The 21,339-nt window shown below is 42.6% G+C and overlaps 1 protein-coding gene across 1 annotated transcript in view; it reads right to left on the bottom strand.

The window, feature by feature from the left end:
* The window catches only part of cacna1c (calcium channel, voltage-dependent, L type, alpha 1C subunit), a 79,503-nt gene that overhangs the window by 51,483 nt on the left and 6,681 nt on the right, over positions 1 to 21,339 (bottom strand). The window contains exons 2-3 of the mRNA XM_085902660.1: positions 7,191 to 7,617; positions 4,289 to 4,394 (exon numbers count right to left, since the gene is read on the bottom strand). Of these exons, the coding sequence (XP_085758786.1) occupies positions 4,289 to 4,394; positions 7,191 to 7,617 (533 nt within the window). The remainder of the gene's footprint in view (positions 1 to 4,288; positions 4,395 to 7,190; positions 7,618 to 21,339) is intronic.

Raw genomic sequence — 21,339 nt, 5'->3', positions numbered from 1 at the left:
TGCACTCCTTCGTGTCCGCGTGGGACAGGGTGACGCACCATGCGGCACTGGTCTGAATATTTTAACAGGAAACATTAGTGACGCGCTTCCTTTTCTGCTCTTTCATCATTCTGCCGCTACTTCCACTAAGACGAAGCAAAGGGACTTTAATTACGGGGACAATGTGCAGGAAACATACAATGAACAATTCTGAAAATTCCTGCCAAAAATAGAACTTGTATCATTTTTGCAGATGTGTAAGTGGAACTTGTCCCCTGTTCTCATCCCCCCCCCCCCGTTTCAGGAACACTATCGCATTAGTGATTATTCAGCATGATAGCACGGAGCATCCTGCCGTGTCCGAGCCACTTGTAGGCCAGATAAATCAAACTATATATTTTCTACGTGCTACATTGGGTGAGAGCCAAAGACGGAAAAAACTGCACAGTCAGACTAACATAATGTAGTATCTCAAGTTTGGAGTGTGCTACGTCTCATTCTTTACTCTGGGTCAATATACAGCACTGCTCCGACATTAAGTGCAGTTGTAGAATATAATGAGATCCAATACAAGCGCAGTAGTAAAAGATTTTTAAGAAATGGATTGCCTTTTGAATTATTAGAACCAGCTCTCAGTATGACACAGATGACAATATTAAACATAGCATTATGTTTAAGTGTAATCGTGTATGAGATGTCACTCAATGATAAAATGGTGTACATAATCAGAAGTGAACCGATTAGTTAAATAGTCGACTTATTACTTCTATTGACAATTAAGGCTAGTTGTTTATTTTGTTCCACGACCAAGCCCGCAACTCAAAACCATTGTCTCAAATCGTCTTTCCCCATTGGAGTGAATGGACATGACATTAATCTGTTCCAGTCTTCTCACACAAAACACGTATTTGCGTATATTTTTTAAAGTAAGGCTAAAAAGTGCTCTATACTTAATATTATGAGAATAGCATGAGTCAGGTGAGTCAGTCAGATGCTGTAATGCTAGTTGAGTGAATACGGATTGCTAACCGTTAGCACACTATCATGTTAGGGGGCTATTCTTAAGGTTGCTCATTTTTTACAGCTGGTTTGATTAAGCATGCCTTGACCCGTGTTTATGTGTGTTTTCCTAGACATGCAAATGAGGGGCTTCCTGCACAGAAGCCACAGAGCGGAAAAACTCAAAAACTCCTGTTTTCGGTACTGTTCTCATCAAATCACACCCACGCATGCAAGCTGTCTCCAATTGGTGGTTACATTCCTTCTTTTATTTATATATATATATATATACAGAGGAGTTCCTGTTTGTACGTCACATGCTTGACCTAAAGATTTGATAAATAGTTTGAGAGGAAAGTATCATCGAACTCGTCGCCTTGGAAACAGCGAGGCGAGGCTTTACGCCAGCTTGTTAACACAATGGCAACCATGCGCGGTGGGATCGTGGGTCTGTTTCTCCCCACGTGCTGCCTCGCCGCCAAGACGCTGATGCTTTCAAGATGCGAACCAGCGAAGGCGAAAAACGGTGGAAAACGACACGGCGACATCTTGTCACTGACGTGAATATTCGCAAATGAGCGACATTAAAATTCACTTCGGCAAGAAGATCATTGGCGCGATATGGCTTTTATTATCGTTGCTGTTTAGTCACTAAATACAGGAACCTCTCATGACTCAGGGGTTCCAGCACATTTAGATTCAATTATAATGGGTTACATGATCTCATGTCGCAAAATTGGGATTGTTGACATGCTCAAACAGAACCAAAAGCAGCTTTTGACTCCTTCTCTGAGCCTAGCTTAACATTGCTTCAAAATGATTCACTCTTAAAAAGCGGAATAATGTTGAATTGTAAATAAATATTGTATTATTTATCTGTGAATGTGTGTGCGTGTTTGTGGCGTTAGTGATCCATCAATGCGGGATGACACAGTCGTGAGAATACTTAAGCTCCGCCCCCTTTGCCCTTCTGTCACCCCATCGCGCGAACAGTAATGCGTGTGTTTTGCTAATGCCGACAAATAAATACTTTGCCGGCCGTAAAAGCTTTACAGCCGCATATTATATCACTCGATTAAAGTTTACAATTTAACGAGCGACACGTTTGTTTGCCGATGCATGGATTCAGTCGCGATTTATCAACGAATACCAATGGGGCTAATGTTAACGTCTCGGCGGGCCAATAAAGTTTGAATTAAAACAATAACAGCCGCCAAAAGCGCACAAGTGGGAGAGACTTTTGCGCATTTTCAGACTCCTCCATCTCTGTGATGCCAGGAGATGCGAGGAGATGTGAGGAGCATCGCTACGGTTACCATATCCATGACAACCTCCCTCTCTTAGCGTTGCTATTATTGGCCTCGTCGTCAAGGAGACGAGGCGGCTCATTATGGGATGCGTGACGGAAATAGAAAACGGGCACTGCGAGCGATACGACGGCTATGAGGAGTTACATAAATATTGTAAACTGTGTGTGAGTGTGTGTGTTTTCAGTTGTTGTGTCAGCTTATCTAATAAGATCACAGTACACCAAATACGATAAGCAAAAGTATTGAAAATACCTCATATTGGTTCTTTGTGTATCACTTGAAAAAAGAAAAAAAAAACAGACTAAAATTGGACAAAACACTGAACGGAGCCTTTGGCCTTTTTCTCGCAAAAAATAAAAAAATAAAAAGAATACAAACTAGCATAACAGCAGGCGTGTTTGTGGTAATTGTACTATGATTAAAGCGTCCATTCAGTTCACATTAATTATGCAAACTGCCGAGCGAGCGGCTCTCAAAGTGAGTCACGCAGGTGCATACTGATGGCAAGGTGGTTTTAATAGACTATATATTCCTCTGGAATAAAACACACGGTAAGAATTTTAAGACCTCGCTCGGTCGAATCGTAATGTGACGAGCGAGGCGTCGAATGAATCGGAAAATAGTGAGCGCGTTTCTAACGTAGCATGTGCGTATTGTGACGAGGGGGAGGCGGGCAACAGCTGTGCTGCCCGTATTTACTTTTCCACCGACTCGCACGGTCTGTCCGTTCTTCCCATCGAGAATCATCATTCATTTATTCAAATGGCGTCAATAATATGCCCGGCGGTATTATTCTGCGGCAATGCGGTTGTCAAAATATTCTAGATTTTGGATGTAGACTAACATAATGTGAAAGTTTTTTTTTTTTTTTGGGCTGATATCGATATCAGGTATCAATGATGGATTGGGCCACCGAGAATAATCATCAGTTAATTATTGGAGTTTACCAAACGGTTTGTTTTGGCACAGATTTTCTCGAGTACAAAATGTATCAGTCCCAATGTGACAACGGCATTCTTCGAAAGAATGAAAGGACAGTGTGACAGATGTTACGCGGCCTCGCGGGGATTAGCGGCTTCGCGAACACACTCGCAAGCAATGACGCACACGCGGCGCTCCAGCCAAGAGCTGGCGAGCACTCGGGTTTTGCCAAATGGAAAATCGACTGTTATACAAGATATTTTCAGGACGTCATCAGAGCACACGGCATTCCGCTGAGTGCCGAAGCAATTCCCAAACCAAACACGCTAAGTAACCAAACAGCCGGCTGGGAATTCATCTGGGGAACCATTCTTTGACTTTGATCTCAATGATATATTACAAACAAGTTGGGTCAAATTAACTGAGCTAAATCCATAGCAAAATAAAGCCAGTTCACAGGAAATGTAGTAGCATTATCCAATTAAAATCGTCAATGTATTCCGATATTTTGCTTAAACACACTGGCGGAGCTAGGGGGGGGGGGGGGGGGGGGGGGGGGCATTGGGACACTGCCCCCTCTAAAATATGCCAGGCTAGATAATTAATTGACTTTTGGGTACCGCATTTTTCGGACTATAAGGCGCACCGGACTCTAAGGCGCATCTTCAATGAATGACCCATTTTAAAACGTTGTCCTTGATAAGGCGCACCGGACTATAAGGCACACTATTAATGCATCATGTCAGATTTTTAATTCAAATCAAACCATTCACCATTTTATCTTTTTTATTTCAACTTCAGATGCAACAAATTACTTTATTATCAGAAAATAATGATCCATAGTCTTTTTGATTCATGATTCATAGTCTTCAGTGGGACACTTCTGATTGATTTCATGACACAATGCTTTGGGCCAGTTTAAATTTAGGAATTTGGTCCATATATAAGGCGCACTGGACTATAAGGTGCACTGTCGGCTTTTGAGAACATTTGAGGTTTTTAGGTGCGCCTTATAGTCCGGAAAATACAGTATTTTCTAAATTGTTCTCCGCCAGTGTTCAAACCTGAGCGCTACTCACCAGATTGGAGTTGGTGGCGTTGGAATCGTCCTCTGGGAAGGGGATGTAGACGGCTAAGGCCACACAGTTAGCGAAAATGGTCATCAGGATGATGATCTCGAAGGGTCTGAGAGGAGGAGGCGGATTAAGGAATACACAACATTACGGGCGCAATACGCAAGCCTCGGCGACTCCATTCGTCTTACTTAGATTGCCATCGATTTCCGGGGCGATTCGCTCTTGAACGCGAGCATCCCTGTTTAGTAACAGGTGGAATTTGTCACTCTGATAAATGCTTCAATCTTAACAGTGAAAACATCATTTTGTGCACACAAGGAACAACATTAAAGCCACTCGTGATAAGATATATAGGCCCACTTTTGGGTGTGTGTGTGTGTGTGTGTGTGTGTGTGTGTGTGTGTGTGTGTGTGTGTGTGTGTGTGTTGTCCGAGAGTGAGCCCGCATTTCCAAATATGGGTGCTGTCGCGTGGAAGACAGGATGTGGCTGGAGAAGGAAAGACCCCCTATTTTTTTTTTTTTGGAGGTCCTTGAGAGACAAGTGACCTCATTATTTTTGGCTGGGCGAGTGAGCGAAAGCCAGCGAGAGAACGTAAAGGAGAGCCAGAGGAGGTCTGCTTTTCATCAGTGCAATTATCCCTTCTACCCTTCCACCTCTCCCGCTTTCCTTTCATCCCTCCGTTCTCCCTCGGCTAGCTATAGCATCCGCGTACACCTAGCATAAAAATGACGGTGGGCTATTTTCTGGGTTAATTCTAGATAGAGTATAAATGCAATGCCAGAATATTGAAACACCAAAGTTATGTTTTCTTGTGTGTATTTAAAAAAAAAAAAAAAAGATTTTGTTGTTTTTTTTAAAGTGATGGATTATGTTGTTGCTACTGTAGCCGTCAAAACAGCCTTAATGGTTTTAAATGGATGGACTGCTGACAGAATACATTTTGGAGAGTTTTCAGAGTCGCCAGAAGACAGAGACGGATATGTTTGCTCCGGTCTTGTGTTTATGTTTGGATTAAGGCTTGACCTCAAGCCACAAGAGCGAGCAAAATGTATCACACTTAATCAGAACATGCAAACGGGCCTGGTGACTCATAGGCTCCTGACCCATAATAATAATAATAATAAAAAAAAACAGCTTCTATCAAGGCAATGATAAATCTGCTAGCTACTGTAATGTTTAGGAAGGAGGGGGGAAAGAAATAATGAAAATTGAATCGTTTTATCTGACTCCTGGTTTAAGTAGCAAGCCGGGGAAAGAATACTGTCAATAAGGACTTTCCGCTAATCTCGACGGACTCATTCTACTGTATCGTACATTTGGGGATTTAATAGGAATTTTTAGAGTGATAACCGGCTTGCACGCTATAATTGTGTCGCATATTCAGTTTTGTGGACAGCCTATAATGCTCACAATAGCGCTATGACATTTTTATTTGAGCTCAGTATTATTGTAGTTCATTAGGTACACCCTGGTTTGGACTTTTGTGTCTTAATTTTGGCCTCATTTTTACACACGTATTTCATTCATTCATTCATAAAGAATAATTTTAAAATTGCCACGTGAGCACAATGCTCAGACAGTCTGGATAGACCTGTTGAGAGAAGTATCGGTTGTCATGGTAACAGGAGGAGTCACCGAGAGGGAATTTGGGGATCGGCCGGCTCTTGAAGCAAGTGCGCGCTCCATACAAGTTATGAAGGGCGTCCAATTCAAATTGACCTCCAAATTGAGTGTAATTTGGAGATTTATTGCTTCTCGCATGCTATTTGTTCAACTCCTTCTCCTTCAGAGTTGTTTGCATGATTAATGCTGGGAATTGTGGGTAATCATCTGCGAACTCATCGGCGCCTGCTGTTTGCCGCAATTGACTATAACTGCTTAGCTATGAAAAAAAAAAAAAAAAAAGCACAAAAATATGTATATTAGCTACGTCAATCCTGAGAGGCCTGGATTTTCCCGACTGGGACGGCAAAGAATTGCGTTAATTTAAATACACGATAACCTTGAAGCGAGGTAAAGCTCGCGGGATTTGATTCCGTCGCCCCCGCTTTCTTTTATCATCCCTCAAGTTTACCTTTCCCATCTCTTCCCAACCGCTAATCCGGAAAGGGAGAAAAACTAGGAAACAATGGATCTTAAAAAAAAATAAAAAAAAGTAGGAGGTGAAGAGCATGAAGAAGAAATGCTATTGTACAGTCAGAGGGATACTAAATTGGGGGGGGGGCAGGAGCGTAGGAGGCGGGACCCTCGGGATGGAGAATGAATGCAGCGAGAGAGAAGTGTGACGGAAGAACGAAGCGGCTTTTTAATCCGCATGTGAGTAAACAAAAAAGGATGAAAGGGAGAGGAAGCAAAAAAAGGACGAAGAGGGAGCTCACATGTGTTTGAAAGCCGGAGGGCACGCGGATTGATTAAGCCAGCGAGCTGGCCGATGGCAAGGAGGAGAAAAGAGGCACTTGGGAGTTATTCTTCCATATATTTAAAGTCTTTTTTTCTCTTCTCACTGCAAAAAAACCAACAAAAAAACAATGAAATTTCTTCCACTAAGGCGTTTTGATGTTTGTGTGCTGACTGGACTGCGTTAAAAATAATGAAGCGATTTAGATGCGGAGGAACAATACATAATGTGCATGATGTTTTAAAATTTAGAAGATTATGTAAAAAAAATTAAAAAATTGATTTCCATCAGCTTTTTTTGTGGAAGAAGTGCAGTCGGTATCGATTTTTGGGGAGGGAATGAAATATTTTTTTTGTAGTCAATGATAAGGTAATAAGTTTTGGCCTTTTGGAAACCGAGATGCCCAAAACGTGACTCGCCATTTGTTTGGTTCAAGGTGAGCAACAGTTTGTCGACATGGAAGCCATCGCCATGGCAACAGTTCAAGCTATGTCACAAAAGGATACTTCCACTCGACGATGCTGATGCAGGCCCGGCGAATGGGGTTCTTGAGCGTGAGGCAGAGCAGCGCTCGCGGGGGCCGCGTGGCCGTGGTGGTGGTGGGCTTCTTGGGCTTGGAGCTGTAGTGTTGCCGCTTGCGCTGCGTGGAGCTGGCCGTGGAGATGGGCCCGCCCCCTCCCGCCGCCAGCCCCGCCGTGCCGCCCGAGGCCGCGTTGCCCATTATCTTAGCCTGGCGGGCGGCGTCGATGGCGGCTTGCCAGCTCAGGGCGGCGCCCGGCGTTGCGATGTGCTCCGGAGCCAGGCCCACCACTCCCGCCACGCCGTGGTTGACCCCGCCACCGCCTCCATCGCGGTCACCCGCGCCCGGGTGCTCATTGGTCAGGCCGGGGGCAGCGGGGCGAGGGAGGGTAGGAGGGGGCGAGTAGTCGGAGCCTGGAATGGGAGAAACCAAAAGAAATGAAAATTGAGATTGCTAAAATTGAAAAAATCAATTTTCGATTTGAAATTTCGATTTCAAACTCGACAGGTAACCCAGCGTGGTCCATAGCGACTCTCCAACAAGAGGTGTCAAATCGCAAAATACTCGCCGGAGAGTAACCGACGGCATTACAATAATCTCCAGCAGATTACACTCCCGGTGAATAAAAACCAGAGCGGATCCTTTCGAGCTGTCTACTTATCCAGATTAAAGACACGTATCATTCTCCTCGCTCTCCACCCACATATGACACCCCAATGAGAATCACCCAAAATGTTCATCCTGCAGCAGATTATACACACATAAAAAAAAAAAGACAGAAACTACTTTTCCTTTGCACGTTTTGATTTGTACCAAGATGTTCAAACTAGATATGAAAATGCCACATTTTAAATCGTTACGGTGGAAGTGGATAAGAAGTTCACAGTGGAAGTGAAGCCAACAAAGAGAGAAAAAAAAAAAAATTTAAGTCAGTGGAGCTGTTATCTATTTAATGATAAAGACTGCAGACAGATGCTATCACTTCAGTGCTCTCAAATGACACACGCTCAAAAATATACAAAGCTGATTGGGGCAAAACTGTTTTGGAGGGGTACCTAAGAAAGAACACATTCGCCGCTCGCCATTTCCAATTCGGCGAGGAAGCAGCCAGTTTCAAGTGCAAATAAAATACAATAACGATAATGATAAGCTTGAAGGGGCATAATAGACTTCTTTCAGCATTTGGGCAAGGAAAAGTGTGATTGTCATTTCCTCTATGCTTGGCATGACATGCCGTCATTATCACTGTCAGCGCGAACGTCGCTTTTAAAGCCGACACTATTTTTATCCAATTCATGTGCCATCTCCCGAGAGTACAAAGAAAAGCGACTGTTCCCGATCTGTTTGCCGCTGATTAATCTCTTTCGACGTCTGACAAAACCCTACACGAGCGGCCACGACGATTCTTTAGATGGGATATTCGCAGCTCACATTGTCCGGATTTTTGCTCTGTTACTAAGTAGATTGAGTTTTGCGAAAGATTTTTGGAGTGGCCACCGGGGGCAGTATCACACAGTTGTGAATAAACAAACAAAGAAGAGCTGTAATATGAATCGTTCTTCGCAGGGGATAAAGAATATATGCCTGCGAGAATAGTCACATGATAATAATATAATAACACATGCTAGCTAGTTAGCATTTCCAATTCTACGTTAGCATTACGCTATAATATCGTTGTGTATAGTTTTGCTGTATTTTACCGCGTCACCTTGGAGTTCCCTCGCTATTTCAGAGGACTGCAAATGCTATCCAAGGAGATCTTCATAAATCTTAGCGGAGAGGTATATTATGGGACAAGAAAACGACTTTTGCTACTTTTAGATTCATTCTAGTGCATGTAAACTCAGCAGAATGCTCTGGTGTGCACATAAATAAGCATCTATATGCTCAGCGGGCCCATTTTCTGGCCCACAGAAGTCACCTGAGCCCCTTGGAACGTTCACACAAACACACTCAATGAAAAACACACAATGCGCGTATGCCGCATGAGCGCCATTTAAACAAACATCAGCGGATGCTAATGGACAAAATAACAGCTTATTGTCAATTTCCGGCTCACGCTCAACAAATAGTCTTGCCGTCTATGACACACAATGGAGGTCCAAACGTTCCATTTTGCCCCGTCAACAAAGGGAGGCGCATTAAGCGCCGGCTGTGAGCGAGGTTAACAGCAAAACTGACTCGACGCGGCTCGCCTGTGAACGCCACGTGGATTTATTCATAAAACATGTGGCACATGCATGAGTGGTGCACAGTCAAGTGTTGAAGGTGAGTGTGTGTGTGTGTTTTATTTTACATCACTAAAATCTGGCATATGAACAGGGGGTGTGTAGACTTTTTATATCCACCTTGGCCACTCTCTTTAAGAAATGGAAACAAAATAGACAATATTTTTGGGGCTGAATTTGCCTTAATTTATGTCATTTATTTCAATTCCTTCTTCGCATTAAAATATATTTTTTAATTATTTCCTCTTCAATAAAAATGACCCCAAAAAATACACAACAGAAAAAAATTCACATTTTCAATGTTTTTTTTTTTTGAACAGCATAAAAAATACAATACAGAATACACAAATGTCCTCAAATATAAAACAAACTTTTCGACTCGTGTTAGATGATCAGTCGGGATCGAGAACACGAAGGAAGCGTAGAAGACAACCATAAAGTAGTCACGAGCAAGTCCAAACTGAAGGAAGAGGAGGCGATGGAGGTGGTAGGCTTGTTCACGCTGCCGACCTCCCGCACACATGGAGCCGCCACGCGCTTCGCAGGCAGCAGATATTAATAACTCCTTATTAATATTCATCTGCAGTGAAAAGATGGGAGGCCGGAGTAACCCAGATAGCATTCGTCGCTCTACCTGTCTCTCACTGCATGTAATTCGGGACTTCTTCACTCAACTTGAGTCAAAATGTCCTAAACGCAAATGTAGCAACACTAGCACGACTTCCCCGCCATTTCGTCTCCCTTGACGCATGATTGGATACCATTCATACGTCGCTCTCTTCCTCCTCCGCTAAAGTAATTGCGCACATCCTCACCGCGTAGAATGGAATACGCGACCTTGTCGAGGTCGTTAGCATGCGAGCGGCACTAAGGCAGACTTAGGTGTCCTGCTGCTTACGCTGTTGTTGTTTTTTTTACTCCGGTCGAGCATCTTTTTCTTGCCTCGATTCATTTTCTGTTAGTAATGTAATGAATACATCTTTATTTTGGTCTCATTATCTTCATAAAGCAGTTGAAAGTATGTGTGTACAAACAAGTGTTGGGCTATACAAATTAGCTAACGATATTGCTAACGATGCTTTTTATTGGTCCGAAGCTTCGAGGCAGAGAGTAATTGTTTCAGCACTAATTAGAAGCAAAAGTTATTCCTTGACCTTACTCACAATCAAAACCGTTTTTGTGGAAAATAGGTCATTTATGTTGGCATAATATTGTTTTTTTTTCCACTATACTGTGTCAACGATAGCAGATGCCCACAATTAAATATTACCTCCTTGGCATTCAACATCTTTCATTCCATCTTTTTGTCTATAGGGACTAGAAAAGGATTTTCCAAAGTTTATTTTAGCAAGGATTGAAGGGGTGAAAAAAAAAAAAAAAGAAATAAAACAAATCCATGTGTCGAATGTCAAAGAGGATTTCAGATTGAGTAGCTTGGCTCTGACTAGCGTCTCTGTCAAACTAGCTTGCAACTGGGCCTGAGCCAGGAGGGAATGACTCGGGTTGCGTTCAAGTCAAGCCATGGCTGACTTTCCTCGCCGCTCCAAAGAGGAAACAGATGTAAATTTGGGGTCGCCGGCAAATGAGAAGAACAGTACACACAACTCAGAAGAGTCACCCCAAATAAAAAAATGACAGCTTTCAAAGGCTATCAGTAAAACGCCCATCGGCAGACCAGAAGCTAGGAGTCAAGGCAACGCCATTTCAAAAACCGGTGATCTCAAGAGGAACCTATATGCGGAATCACAACAACCCACAGGGGAGCCATCCAACATCCACATCTCGGCGTGTACGCAAACGTGGAGGGTCGGCGAAAAAAAGGTTCACGCGCATAACGTAAGGTTGTGATTAAGCGATGAGTCTGCAGGGCCATAAAGCGCTAATGAATGCGCTCTCATAGCTTCGCAGCAGAGGCTCGGGCTCGGAGGGAGCGTTTGGTTTATGACTCCACACGTCCCCCTAGATGATCAGGAGCCGCATGGGACCGGCTGTAGAGCACTTTTAATCTGTCATATAGCGTATATGGAAAAAAAAAAGCGCTTTAAGCAATCTAATAAGATGACATTTAAGTGTCGGTTTGGAAATTCTGCTCTCGCAAAGATAATGAGGTTCATTTTTGATTGACACGATTATATTACTTGTTCTTCACAGAGGATAAAGAATAAATGCTTATGAGTGTTGTTAAATTATCTGTCTGTGTTGCTCCACCGTTTGTGTTCAAACTCTTTTTCACCATTCACGTCACTATAACAAGAACCGTTAGCTACGCCAATTGCCGCCAACTTTTTTTGTATTGGAATGTGCTGGGAAACATTTTTTGCTCTGATTAAAATAATGTAAAATAGAAAAAAATCTATGGTTGGCAGATAGCAATACTAATACTATTTGTTAGCTCATCTATGTATTTTTGCATTGTTAGTTAGCATTAAGCTAAACCGGCTAATGCTCTGTGATTGTTTTAGACACACAACGGCTAACTTTCTTGGTTTTGGATCTATTTTGACTGTTAACTTCAAGTGTAAGACTTTTTAACTGCTGCCAACAACCTCAAATCATATCTCAAATTCCTGCTTGCAAGTAAAGCAAAGAAACTGGTTAGGGCATTGCGTTGGAATCTTTTTAATGGTAAACCTTTTTCATGTTGATGTCTAATAGCGTGTGTGGATGTTTCATGTTTAATGCGCTAAATGAGACTGAACCATTTAATCATACAAATTACTCATATAAATAAATAACGCTGAGCAAAGAAAATTTGCATTGCAGCTACTTCATTTCACACACGTGACTCTAATTCATCCAACAAGGGCGTAAATTCAGCGGTGCATGTTTTTCAAATTCCCGCAATGAGCAAGGTTATAAAAATTTCAAGACATTCAAGTTTAGCGTGATCCTTTAAAGACGACATCCGAATTGCGCTTCAACTTCATTTGTCGGCGTGAGCGTCTCCGTTGGGTTGTAATGGTGGAAGTAAACGTGGAAAAAGATAGAAGGGAGAAAAAAAAAATGGAGATGGGATATTGGGAGTGCGACTGAGGAGAAGATGATGCTACAGGAGGATGACTCATCACACGCAGAGTCGTGAAGCTCAGTCGTTCTTCACACACACACACACACACACACACACACACACACACACACACACACACACACACACACACACACACACACACACACACACACCAGTCATCAACCATGCGTTTGTCTGATCCTGATTCCCAAAAACGTATCTCAGCCGCTTGTTCCTAATGAGCCAAAATGGCCGCCGCCGCACCGCCGTTTCCAGGCCAGCAAAGACGACGGCCCCAGGGGCGGAGAAACTGGGCGAGAGGAAGGCTCACGAGAGGCCGGATTTAAATGGAGCTCATTAGCTGCCGGTGGCCGGGAGATGTCCCAGCACGCTGAAGCAACACGCACACACACACACACGCGTGAACACACAACGTGATGTGTGCAATTGGACGCCTGGCTGGGCGGCGTGTGCTACAGATGGCGTTTGTGATTTTGGACATTGGTACCCCCCCGTTGAACTGCCCTTTCTGCTTGTCCACCCACTCAACATATGTCCCAGTTATGCTCTACCGCTACGCTGGTGTCACTTTCGGGTCGCGTCAACGAGTCCTGATATCCCGACGCCTAAAACCAAAAGATGTCGCATTGCCTATTTTTTTTTTTTGCACTGTGCAGCCAAACTCTCATCAGAGGGTGTTTGATTGCTGTTGCCCAAACCACACATATCCCAGGCAGAACAGGCTTAAAAAAAAAAAAAAAAAAAGGGAGGGGCTGTGCTGTATATCTAAAATCCTCAGAAGTCTCAACATGTTTGTAGCAGATTTATTTGACATGTGTCTGCTCAGTTTTTCAACTTGGTGTTTTTAAAACAATCAAATAGCTTTAGTTGACAAATAGTATCTGGCACCAAATATTTCAACACAAATGGTAGAGCAAAACCTTGTAGACAGACACCATGACCAAACGAATGGGCATATATTCTTTATCCTCTGCAAAGTCAAATCTGTACATACACCTGATTATAAGGCAGGCTGTCAATTATTGAGAAAATTAAAAATTACGCCATACAATCCGAAAAATACAGTTTCAATTATGATTTTTTTTTTTTTAGAAAGCCAACATTTACAATACTGAATCACATTAGATTAGGCATCTGTACCAAACATTGTGGCCGATGAGTAACAAACAACTGACGTGTCATCTACCGCTTATGTGCGAGCATTGCCTTGTAACACAAACACACACACACACACACACAGGGAACAATTGTTCTGGCAGGATCTCCGAGTCATAAATAGGCCGGCCGTGCATTCCAGCAAAGGTTCCCGGTGTAAACATTTAGACTGAAGAAATCTCAGCTCATTTGTTGTAGCTCTACGTTCACCACCACCGTCGGAATGATAAAAAGCACACACACACACACACACACACACACACACACACACAGGTGGAAGCGTTTATGCAAAGAATTGCCAAACGAACGAGACAAAAAGTACGAGACTGGAATTTGACGTGTAGCGTAAAAGACTGGAATACTGCGAGACCACGTGGCAATTTTCCTCCCTCCTCCCCTACAGCCGGAGAAAATGGGAGCCATCCTATCTTAAAACCGCAACGACTACTACAACGGGAGAGTCGAGTCAACAGAAGTAAAAGAGGGAGAGCGTGGAGTGATTCACGATTGCGTTGGGGAACGTAAAGATTGAAAAGGTTCCAAAATAAATGGCTTCCTAAGTCTTTTTTATGGCATAATGGTCCTTCCATTTTTTTTTATTTTTTTTTTAGACTCAAGACAATGTGCCAACTTGGATTCCCCGGTGGCATTTTGTCCGCACGCAACGCTTACTGTTCCTGCACATGTCGAGCCGATATAAAAAGTTTACACACCCTTGTTTGAATGGCAGCTTTTTGTCACTCTTCAGAAACTTTTTATACTATTAATTATCATTTTTTAACCTGTACAACATCATTAAAAAAAAAAACTATTTTTTTCAATAGGGAAATTAAAAATAACAGAAAAATGGGGTTGCACAAGTGTACACACCCTCCTATACGTGCTGTTTGTTCTGAACACAGCCCAGTTATGAAGGGATGTGCACACTTGTGCAACCACATAATCTTGGATCCTTTTTACTTCCACTCTTGGAAAAGATTACATCCAAAATGGTCAATTGAGACTGATTGTTGTCACGGGAGCTGTTTGTATACCGGAAATAATTGAACCAAAGGGACAGATTGGAGCACATCTTTAAAAAAAAAAAAAAAACATGACAACTAATAGAAGACAGAAACAGCACATAAAAAAATGAGATGAAGAACAGGCAGAAGAGCGATGGAGAGGAGAAAAAAAGGAGTCCAAGTTTAGCTCTCCCCTGAGGACTCCTCTTCTCCTCTGCTCTTTTCATTGTCCTCCTCGTCTCCATCCATCACAAAATAATTAACTTGCTATAAGTGAAATTAATTCCACTAATTGGTTTAAAAGGTATTTTTGGACAATGATGGCAGGAGAGGTAAGACAAAAAAAAAAAAGCAAAAGATGTGACCTCACCGGGCAGGAAGTGAACTGAGTAGATTTCTGGGCGAGTTTGATGAGGGGAGATGTGAACTTCTTATGACCTCACAAATGCTTGCCTATTCCTTTTCTTACACTTACATTTCCCCTTTGGACTCATTTAATACAACATATGCTAGCACACGCCGACACTAATTACACAAAAAGGGAAGAAAAGGGGGAGGAAAAAAAAAAAAAAAAAACCTGAGAGTGCGTCTAGACCAGTCAGGCTGTGAAAAGGTCCTGCGGGTGAATTATTCATCTGCAGCCATGACACCCGAGGGCGATCGACCTCCATGTAACAGAGAGCGAGAGAGAGAGAGAGAGAGAGAGAGAGAGAGAGAGAGAGAGAGAGAGAGAGAGAGAGAGAGAGAGAGAGAGAGAGAGAGAGAGAGAGAGAGAGAGAGAGAGAGAGTGTTGTTCCACCTGTGTGTACATCAGGACACCAAGCGCAACCTGCTGCTGTCAATCACAAACACACACGATGACAGATAGTGTTGCTATGGAAACCACAACCTTGGGCAGTCACTTAAAGTCACTTGTGAGAATCAAACCTGTGGCCTTTTGGTTGCGGGCCGCATTCTTAGGGCACTCATGCTAACTCATTAATCTTCCGATGCAAATTAATCATTACATTTGATTGATTGATTCGAGGACAGCCTGATTCCTTCCACCAAAAATATTGATTCATATTTTTAGCTAATAATGTATATTCTAAAATAGAGTAATAAAATAATTACTATCGATAGAACAATTTGCGCATCCTGTTTTAATGCTTCAGTTCAATTCTTGGTGCAGCTCCTGATGGTGTTCCTGTTTTGGCCACCGGGGGCAACATCATTTCTTTTTAACTTTACTCTTTGTGACTCGATAAGCTCCAACAGAAGAGTTTGTGTTCAAAAATCTTAACGCGTACTAACACAGCGATTTTCAACGCTAATCATTAGCACGTCGTGTTAGCATTAAGCTAGCGGGCAAAATTGTTCGGTTTTAAAAACATATAATTCTGTCTGTTTTGGATTTAATTTCACAATGATTTTTTTGATGGAGGTATTCTACTTGTTTACAGCAAATCCTGCCTTGTTTTTTTTTTTTAATGCTCACAAACGACACAATCCTTCCATTAGCTGTTATTAAATTAATAACCACCATCATCCTCCTTTGCCGCTAATACGCTATAATCGGTTGTCTCCTCTCTGCGGCCTCTCAAAGCTCGCACTCAGCATTAGCAGGCCCGCCTGACGACCGTTGAATTATTTAACACACACTTTCCTCACCACCCCAAAAAGTTTGGTGCGGATGAGCATCACACACGGGGAGAGAAATCAATGCCGGATGGAGGGGAGCAAAAGTGTTGGCGTGCCATCTAAAAGGTTTAATTAAAGTAAATCTAAGTGATTGAGTCATGTGCTTAGCTTGAGGCTCCCGCCACTTAGCAAGGCTACATGCTCGGAAAAACTGCATTGAACTGCACGGACAACCACTCGATCCATTTCGAATTGGTAAAACTTTTTTCGTGGTTGTAAAAAAAGTTTGTCTGGATGCTTGTTGCTAGGCAAAATAGTGTTATTTCTAAATATATCAGAGGTTGATCTGTTATACCATTCCCGCCTAAAAAAATCTCGCACCTTTATCTACCATACTAAACGCGTGATCAATCCAATCATTTAACTTCAAACACCTTTAAAAGTCGTTTTAACAAACGTCGGACGGAAACAGCATAAAAGCGTTGAGACGTCTCCTGACATTCTTTGCGCTCGTTCCACTTTGCTTTGGCATGTCGCTTGACTTCCTGCTGAAATTAACCAGGCGGTCCCAAAAATAACACCTAGCGAGAGAGGCTGGGGAGAGGGAGGCGGGAGATGATGCGAAGCACGAAAAGATGCGAGGAAAAAAAAAAAAAAAAAACCGAGGAGGGAGGGGTGGGGATTGGGGGGGGGATCATGTATTTTGGATATCTGGACGGGGAAAACTTTGGTAACTGCATTTTTAAACAACCAATAAAAAGCAGACAGATGGTGCAGGTGTTCCTATTATTCTGGCTATCATCGAAATCGATTTAATTGGACGCTGAGCTTGATAGGTCGGAAAGATAAACTACCATAGCAACTAACGACCTAACGGGGACTAGAAAGTGGTATAATTACACACACACTGCGAGGCTACAGGTTACACCCCCGTACATAAACACTCAATCAGACATGACGTCTTTTTTTTTTTTTCTTCTCTGGTTCCCTCCATCATACGTGTTAATCAGCGCCGTGTGGCGCCACTCCACGTTCATTACTTCTTGATGAAGCCATCTATTAGGAAGGGAACTCTGATTGTCACCAAACAACAGCATTGTGTGTTTGCCAGCGCGTCAAGTTGTACATCACGAGGCCTCCGCACGTATTCGTCTTATTCCGCGCGTGCGCGGGGAATACATTATGAATCCAGAGCGGATGTAATTTGCGGTGGGCTAATAGAGGGTGGTCATGCGGGTAGACCTAGTCGTGCATTACAAATCACGGCATCTGGCCCGCGCCTCCCTCAAGGTGACCTTCAGAAAGCTTACCGGACAAAGGTGGGCCCGTTAAGTGGATATTCTTTGTGGGCGGACACAGATTTGAGGAAACTACAATGTCCCAATTACGGGCAAGCTATTTTTTAGAACTGATAGCTAGCTAGATAGCATTAGGCTAGCATAAAGCTAGATAAGCATTAAGCGAGTGAGCTAGCGAGCTAGGCATGAATTATTGAGAGCCAGCCAGTTGAGCTATTTTTAGAACTGATAGCTAGCTAGATAGTATTAGGCTAACATAAAGCTAGATAAGCATTAAGCCAGTGAGCTAGCGAGCTAGGCATGAATTATCGAGAGCTAGCTAGTTGAGCTATTTTTAGAACTGATAGCTAGCTAGATAGCATTAGGCTAGCATAAAGCTAGATAAGCATTAAGCCAGTGAGCTAGCGAGCTAGGCATGAATTATCGAGAGCTAGCTAGCTAACTAGCATAATTGATCAATATTAACATGTTCATAATAATCTTGATCTTTTATACAGTGTGTTAAATCAAGGATGGAAATGAGTCGGGTTAAACTCAACGACTTATTAAATCTATTTCGCCACTGTTTGCTCCAGGCCGCCTTACCTTAGCGCACGCCTGCTTTAATTTGATGATTTGGCTATAAATAAACCTTATCTCATGTCCCTCCCTCTTTGCACTGGACATATGTGCGAAAAGACGCTTTTTCAATTACCTCGTTCGCAAGCTGACAAGGACCACCGCCCTTGTCATTTTTCAGTGCGATTTTAAACTAAAGCATTTGGTTATTGAAGAAACGGTTAAACCTGGTTGCTATGGAGACAGGCAGCATCTGTCAGTGATGTCACAGTTGGAAACCCTCACTTGACATTCATTATTGCTTTGTGGAAGGCTGAGGCCGAGATTGCGTTGCTTTGAAATGAGTTGAGACGCTTCTAAGAAAAAAAAAAAGGCAAACTAGCCTCAATTAGCGAGTGAAAAGGTGCCGATAACGAACGCTAGCTTGCCTCCTTGATGGTAAACAAGTTGGACGGAGTGCAGCTGGCGGCGCCGGGTGCTATAATCCCTCTCGCGGCAAGAACAAAGTCACGGTTGAGAGGTGCTGATCGATACTGGAAATTCTGAGTGCTAACTAAGCTGACGGTCCAATGAGAAGTTTGATTTGAAACAAAGCCAGACACCAGCTAATGATGAAACACAGAAATGGAAAAATATAAACCGGCTGTAAATTAATAACGCGTCAATTAATTAACATTTGTCAACACACGTGCAAATTAATAACCTATCGATTAAGTCGGCGGAGGACAGTGCCCCCTGAGATACAGCAGGGGGCGTTTTGTTTCAAAGTTTTTAAAAACCTGGAACAAATTAATGGCTTTTCTATTCATTTGAATAGGGATTGTGTTTTTAGTTCAAAATGTATCTAAAGACACCACTGAATATGATTTAAGCCCCTCCGATTAAGCACTATGAAATCCGCCTAGCAACAAGAAGCTGCAAAAAAATAAAAAATTGAAAAATAATTGCTTGTCCTTGAAGCTAGCTAAAAATGTATACAGTTAAAAGAACTGAGAAACACGCCTGGCACCTAGCGCATTTTATTCCCCTCATCATCGTCATCATCACGAGGAGTGGAGGGTGCAAAGACCATAGAAGGTAAGGTGGTGTTACAAAGAGCTGATTTATCATTTCCAGGACGCTGACAGCGGCAAGCTGCCTTGACTCAGCCCTGCAAATTACCGCCCTACCTCATAGGCACAGCGTGACCTGGGCCTATAGATATACACTACCATGGAGGTCATAAAAGCGGCATAAGCTTTTGATTTCCTCCCTGCCGGCAGCGTTTAACACCGTTGCTGTTGGCGTCACATTTGAATGGAACGGCCGCGTTCTTATCTTTCTATTCTTGAGAGTTCCGATGTGTGATGGGCCCATTTCACACATTGTGAAACCGTCACAAGTCTCCTTTTCTCCTCTGCCTCACTTATTCTTTTCATGTGGTCTTTTTCTGTACCGAATGAAATGCTATGTATACATGAATTGCAGGTACGCGTGACAGATTATGTCAAATACGGTTCGTTTTAAATTCATTCCAACTGTCAAAGTGTTAGCCCGTCGATAATCCATTATCAATTAGCATTAAGCTAGCAGAGGCATTCAAATTTGTTTGGTTCTTTAAAATACAAACCGTTTTTTGTTTTTGTATTTATTTCCACGGTCAACCTGAAATGTGAGTGACATTAAAAGCCCAAAGTCTCTTTTTTACTGGAGAATTGTTCACTTTCTGCCAAATTCTTAAATCGGGTCAGTTGTACACAGGCAGTTAAAAGAAGTCTTGGTGATTAACTCTGATGGCCACCAGATGCCCGACAAAAAACGACCACAAAGACAGCGACTAAATGAACCCAAACTAAAAAAAAACAAAAAAAAAACAAAAAAACGTCCAAGAGCTCATATATCACACGTGTCTTTATGCTTAGCGTAGCGCAAATGTGCATACGTGCTTGCTGTGATCTTGGAAGCTTCCAATCAACTGGCCAATCAGATTGCAGCAAACGAGCCTGCTCAAACATCAGGAGGCGCTGCCAAAAACCAAAATCAGCCATGAACTCATATATAATAACCTCAAAGATGTGGCGATAGATTTATCCGAGTTGCAACTAGCATGTTAAATGCTAATACAGCAGGAATGCACCTCAATCATATTTAGTTGCCATTAGTGCAAACTGGGAGCCATCGAATCTACTTTGAGAGTAAGACCTTGTCCAACTCGTCCAAGAAATACAAGCAATTCAGACAAATATGTGCAAAATCAACAAGCCATCTCCAAATTGATCATATCCACGTTTAGCTAAATGAAGAAACATTGGGAAAAATAATTAAGTGATTTCCCCCCCTTTTTTTTTTTTCCTTTTAATGAAGCATTCCGCAAAGTTGCTCGACATCTGCGCTCCAATCAGCCCTGATGCGACGCGATTTGACGTCCTGCATCGTTAACGCTTGTTGAGCCATTAGCCAAAATTAGCGCAGGCGCAAGTAAAAAAAATACGCATTAGCACGATGATACGGATACATAAGAAAAAAAAAAGGTGTCCTAGGGAGACGCATGAAGACATCTCAGTTTCTTTTTTTTTTAAATACCACAGTGAGAGATGGAAAAGTCTCCGGGGACCGCTGCCATGTGCAAAGAGGAAGATATCGGCAAATTCATCAGCGGCTTCTTACGCGGGTTGAAATTGGTACATCAACCAAAATGGAACTTTTGTAGGAGAAGTGAAGGGGAAGGAAAAGGATGAAACCACAGTGGGTTTGTAACATGCCACCACCAAGCCAAGGACATTGAATCAGTCAGCATTTAAGTGGCCGCAGAACAGCAACAGATTGACAGCGACCACAGAACTGGGTCATTAGTCAACTTGGAGACAATTCTGACTTGTTTCAAACAGTGGTCACAAAACTTTCAGGCTTTTACTAGAAAGCCCCAAAAAAGGTCAGCAAAAGCCTACAAGAACAATTTAAGGTTCTTTGGGGTAGTTCAGAGACCCTTCAAATGGTCCCAGGAGTGCACAGATTTCTAATGAATCATTTGAATGCCAGTGATCAATTCTGAAACCCACCAAATCCCAATTATGAGGGTGTGCACACTTGTGCAATCTGATTATTTCTGTTATTTCAAATAAAAAATAGTTGAGTAACTTCAACATAGTTGCTTGGCTTTAAGAGGCCACGAATAGCTACAGTGCGTAAAAAAAAAAAAAATCCGGGGTATCGGTATCATGGGTATCGGTCGCGCCGGTATCGAAATATCGATATTTCAGCATCG

This window comes from Syngnathus leptorhynchus, chromosome 21 (genome assembly GCF_054491065.1).
Source record: "Syngnathus leptorhynchus isolate UIUO chromosome 21, UIUO_Slep, whole genome shotgun sequence".
Lineage (NCBI taxonomy): Eukaryota > Metazoa > Chordata > Actinopteri > Syngnathiformes > Syngnathidae > Syngnathus > Syngnathus leptorhynchus.
This window is presented reverse-complemented; position numbering and strand designations above follow the sequence as displayed.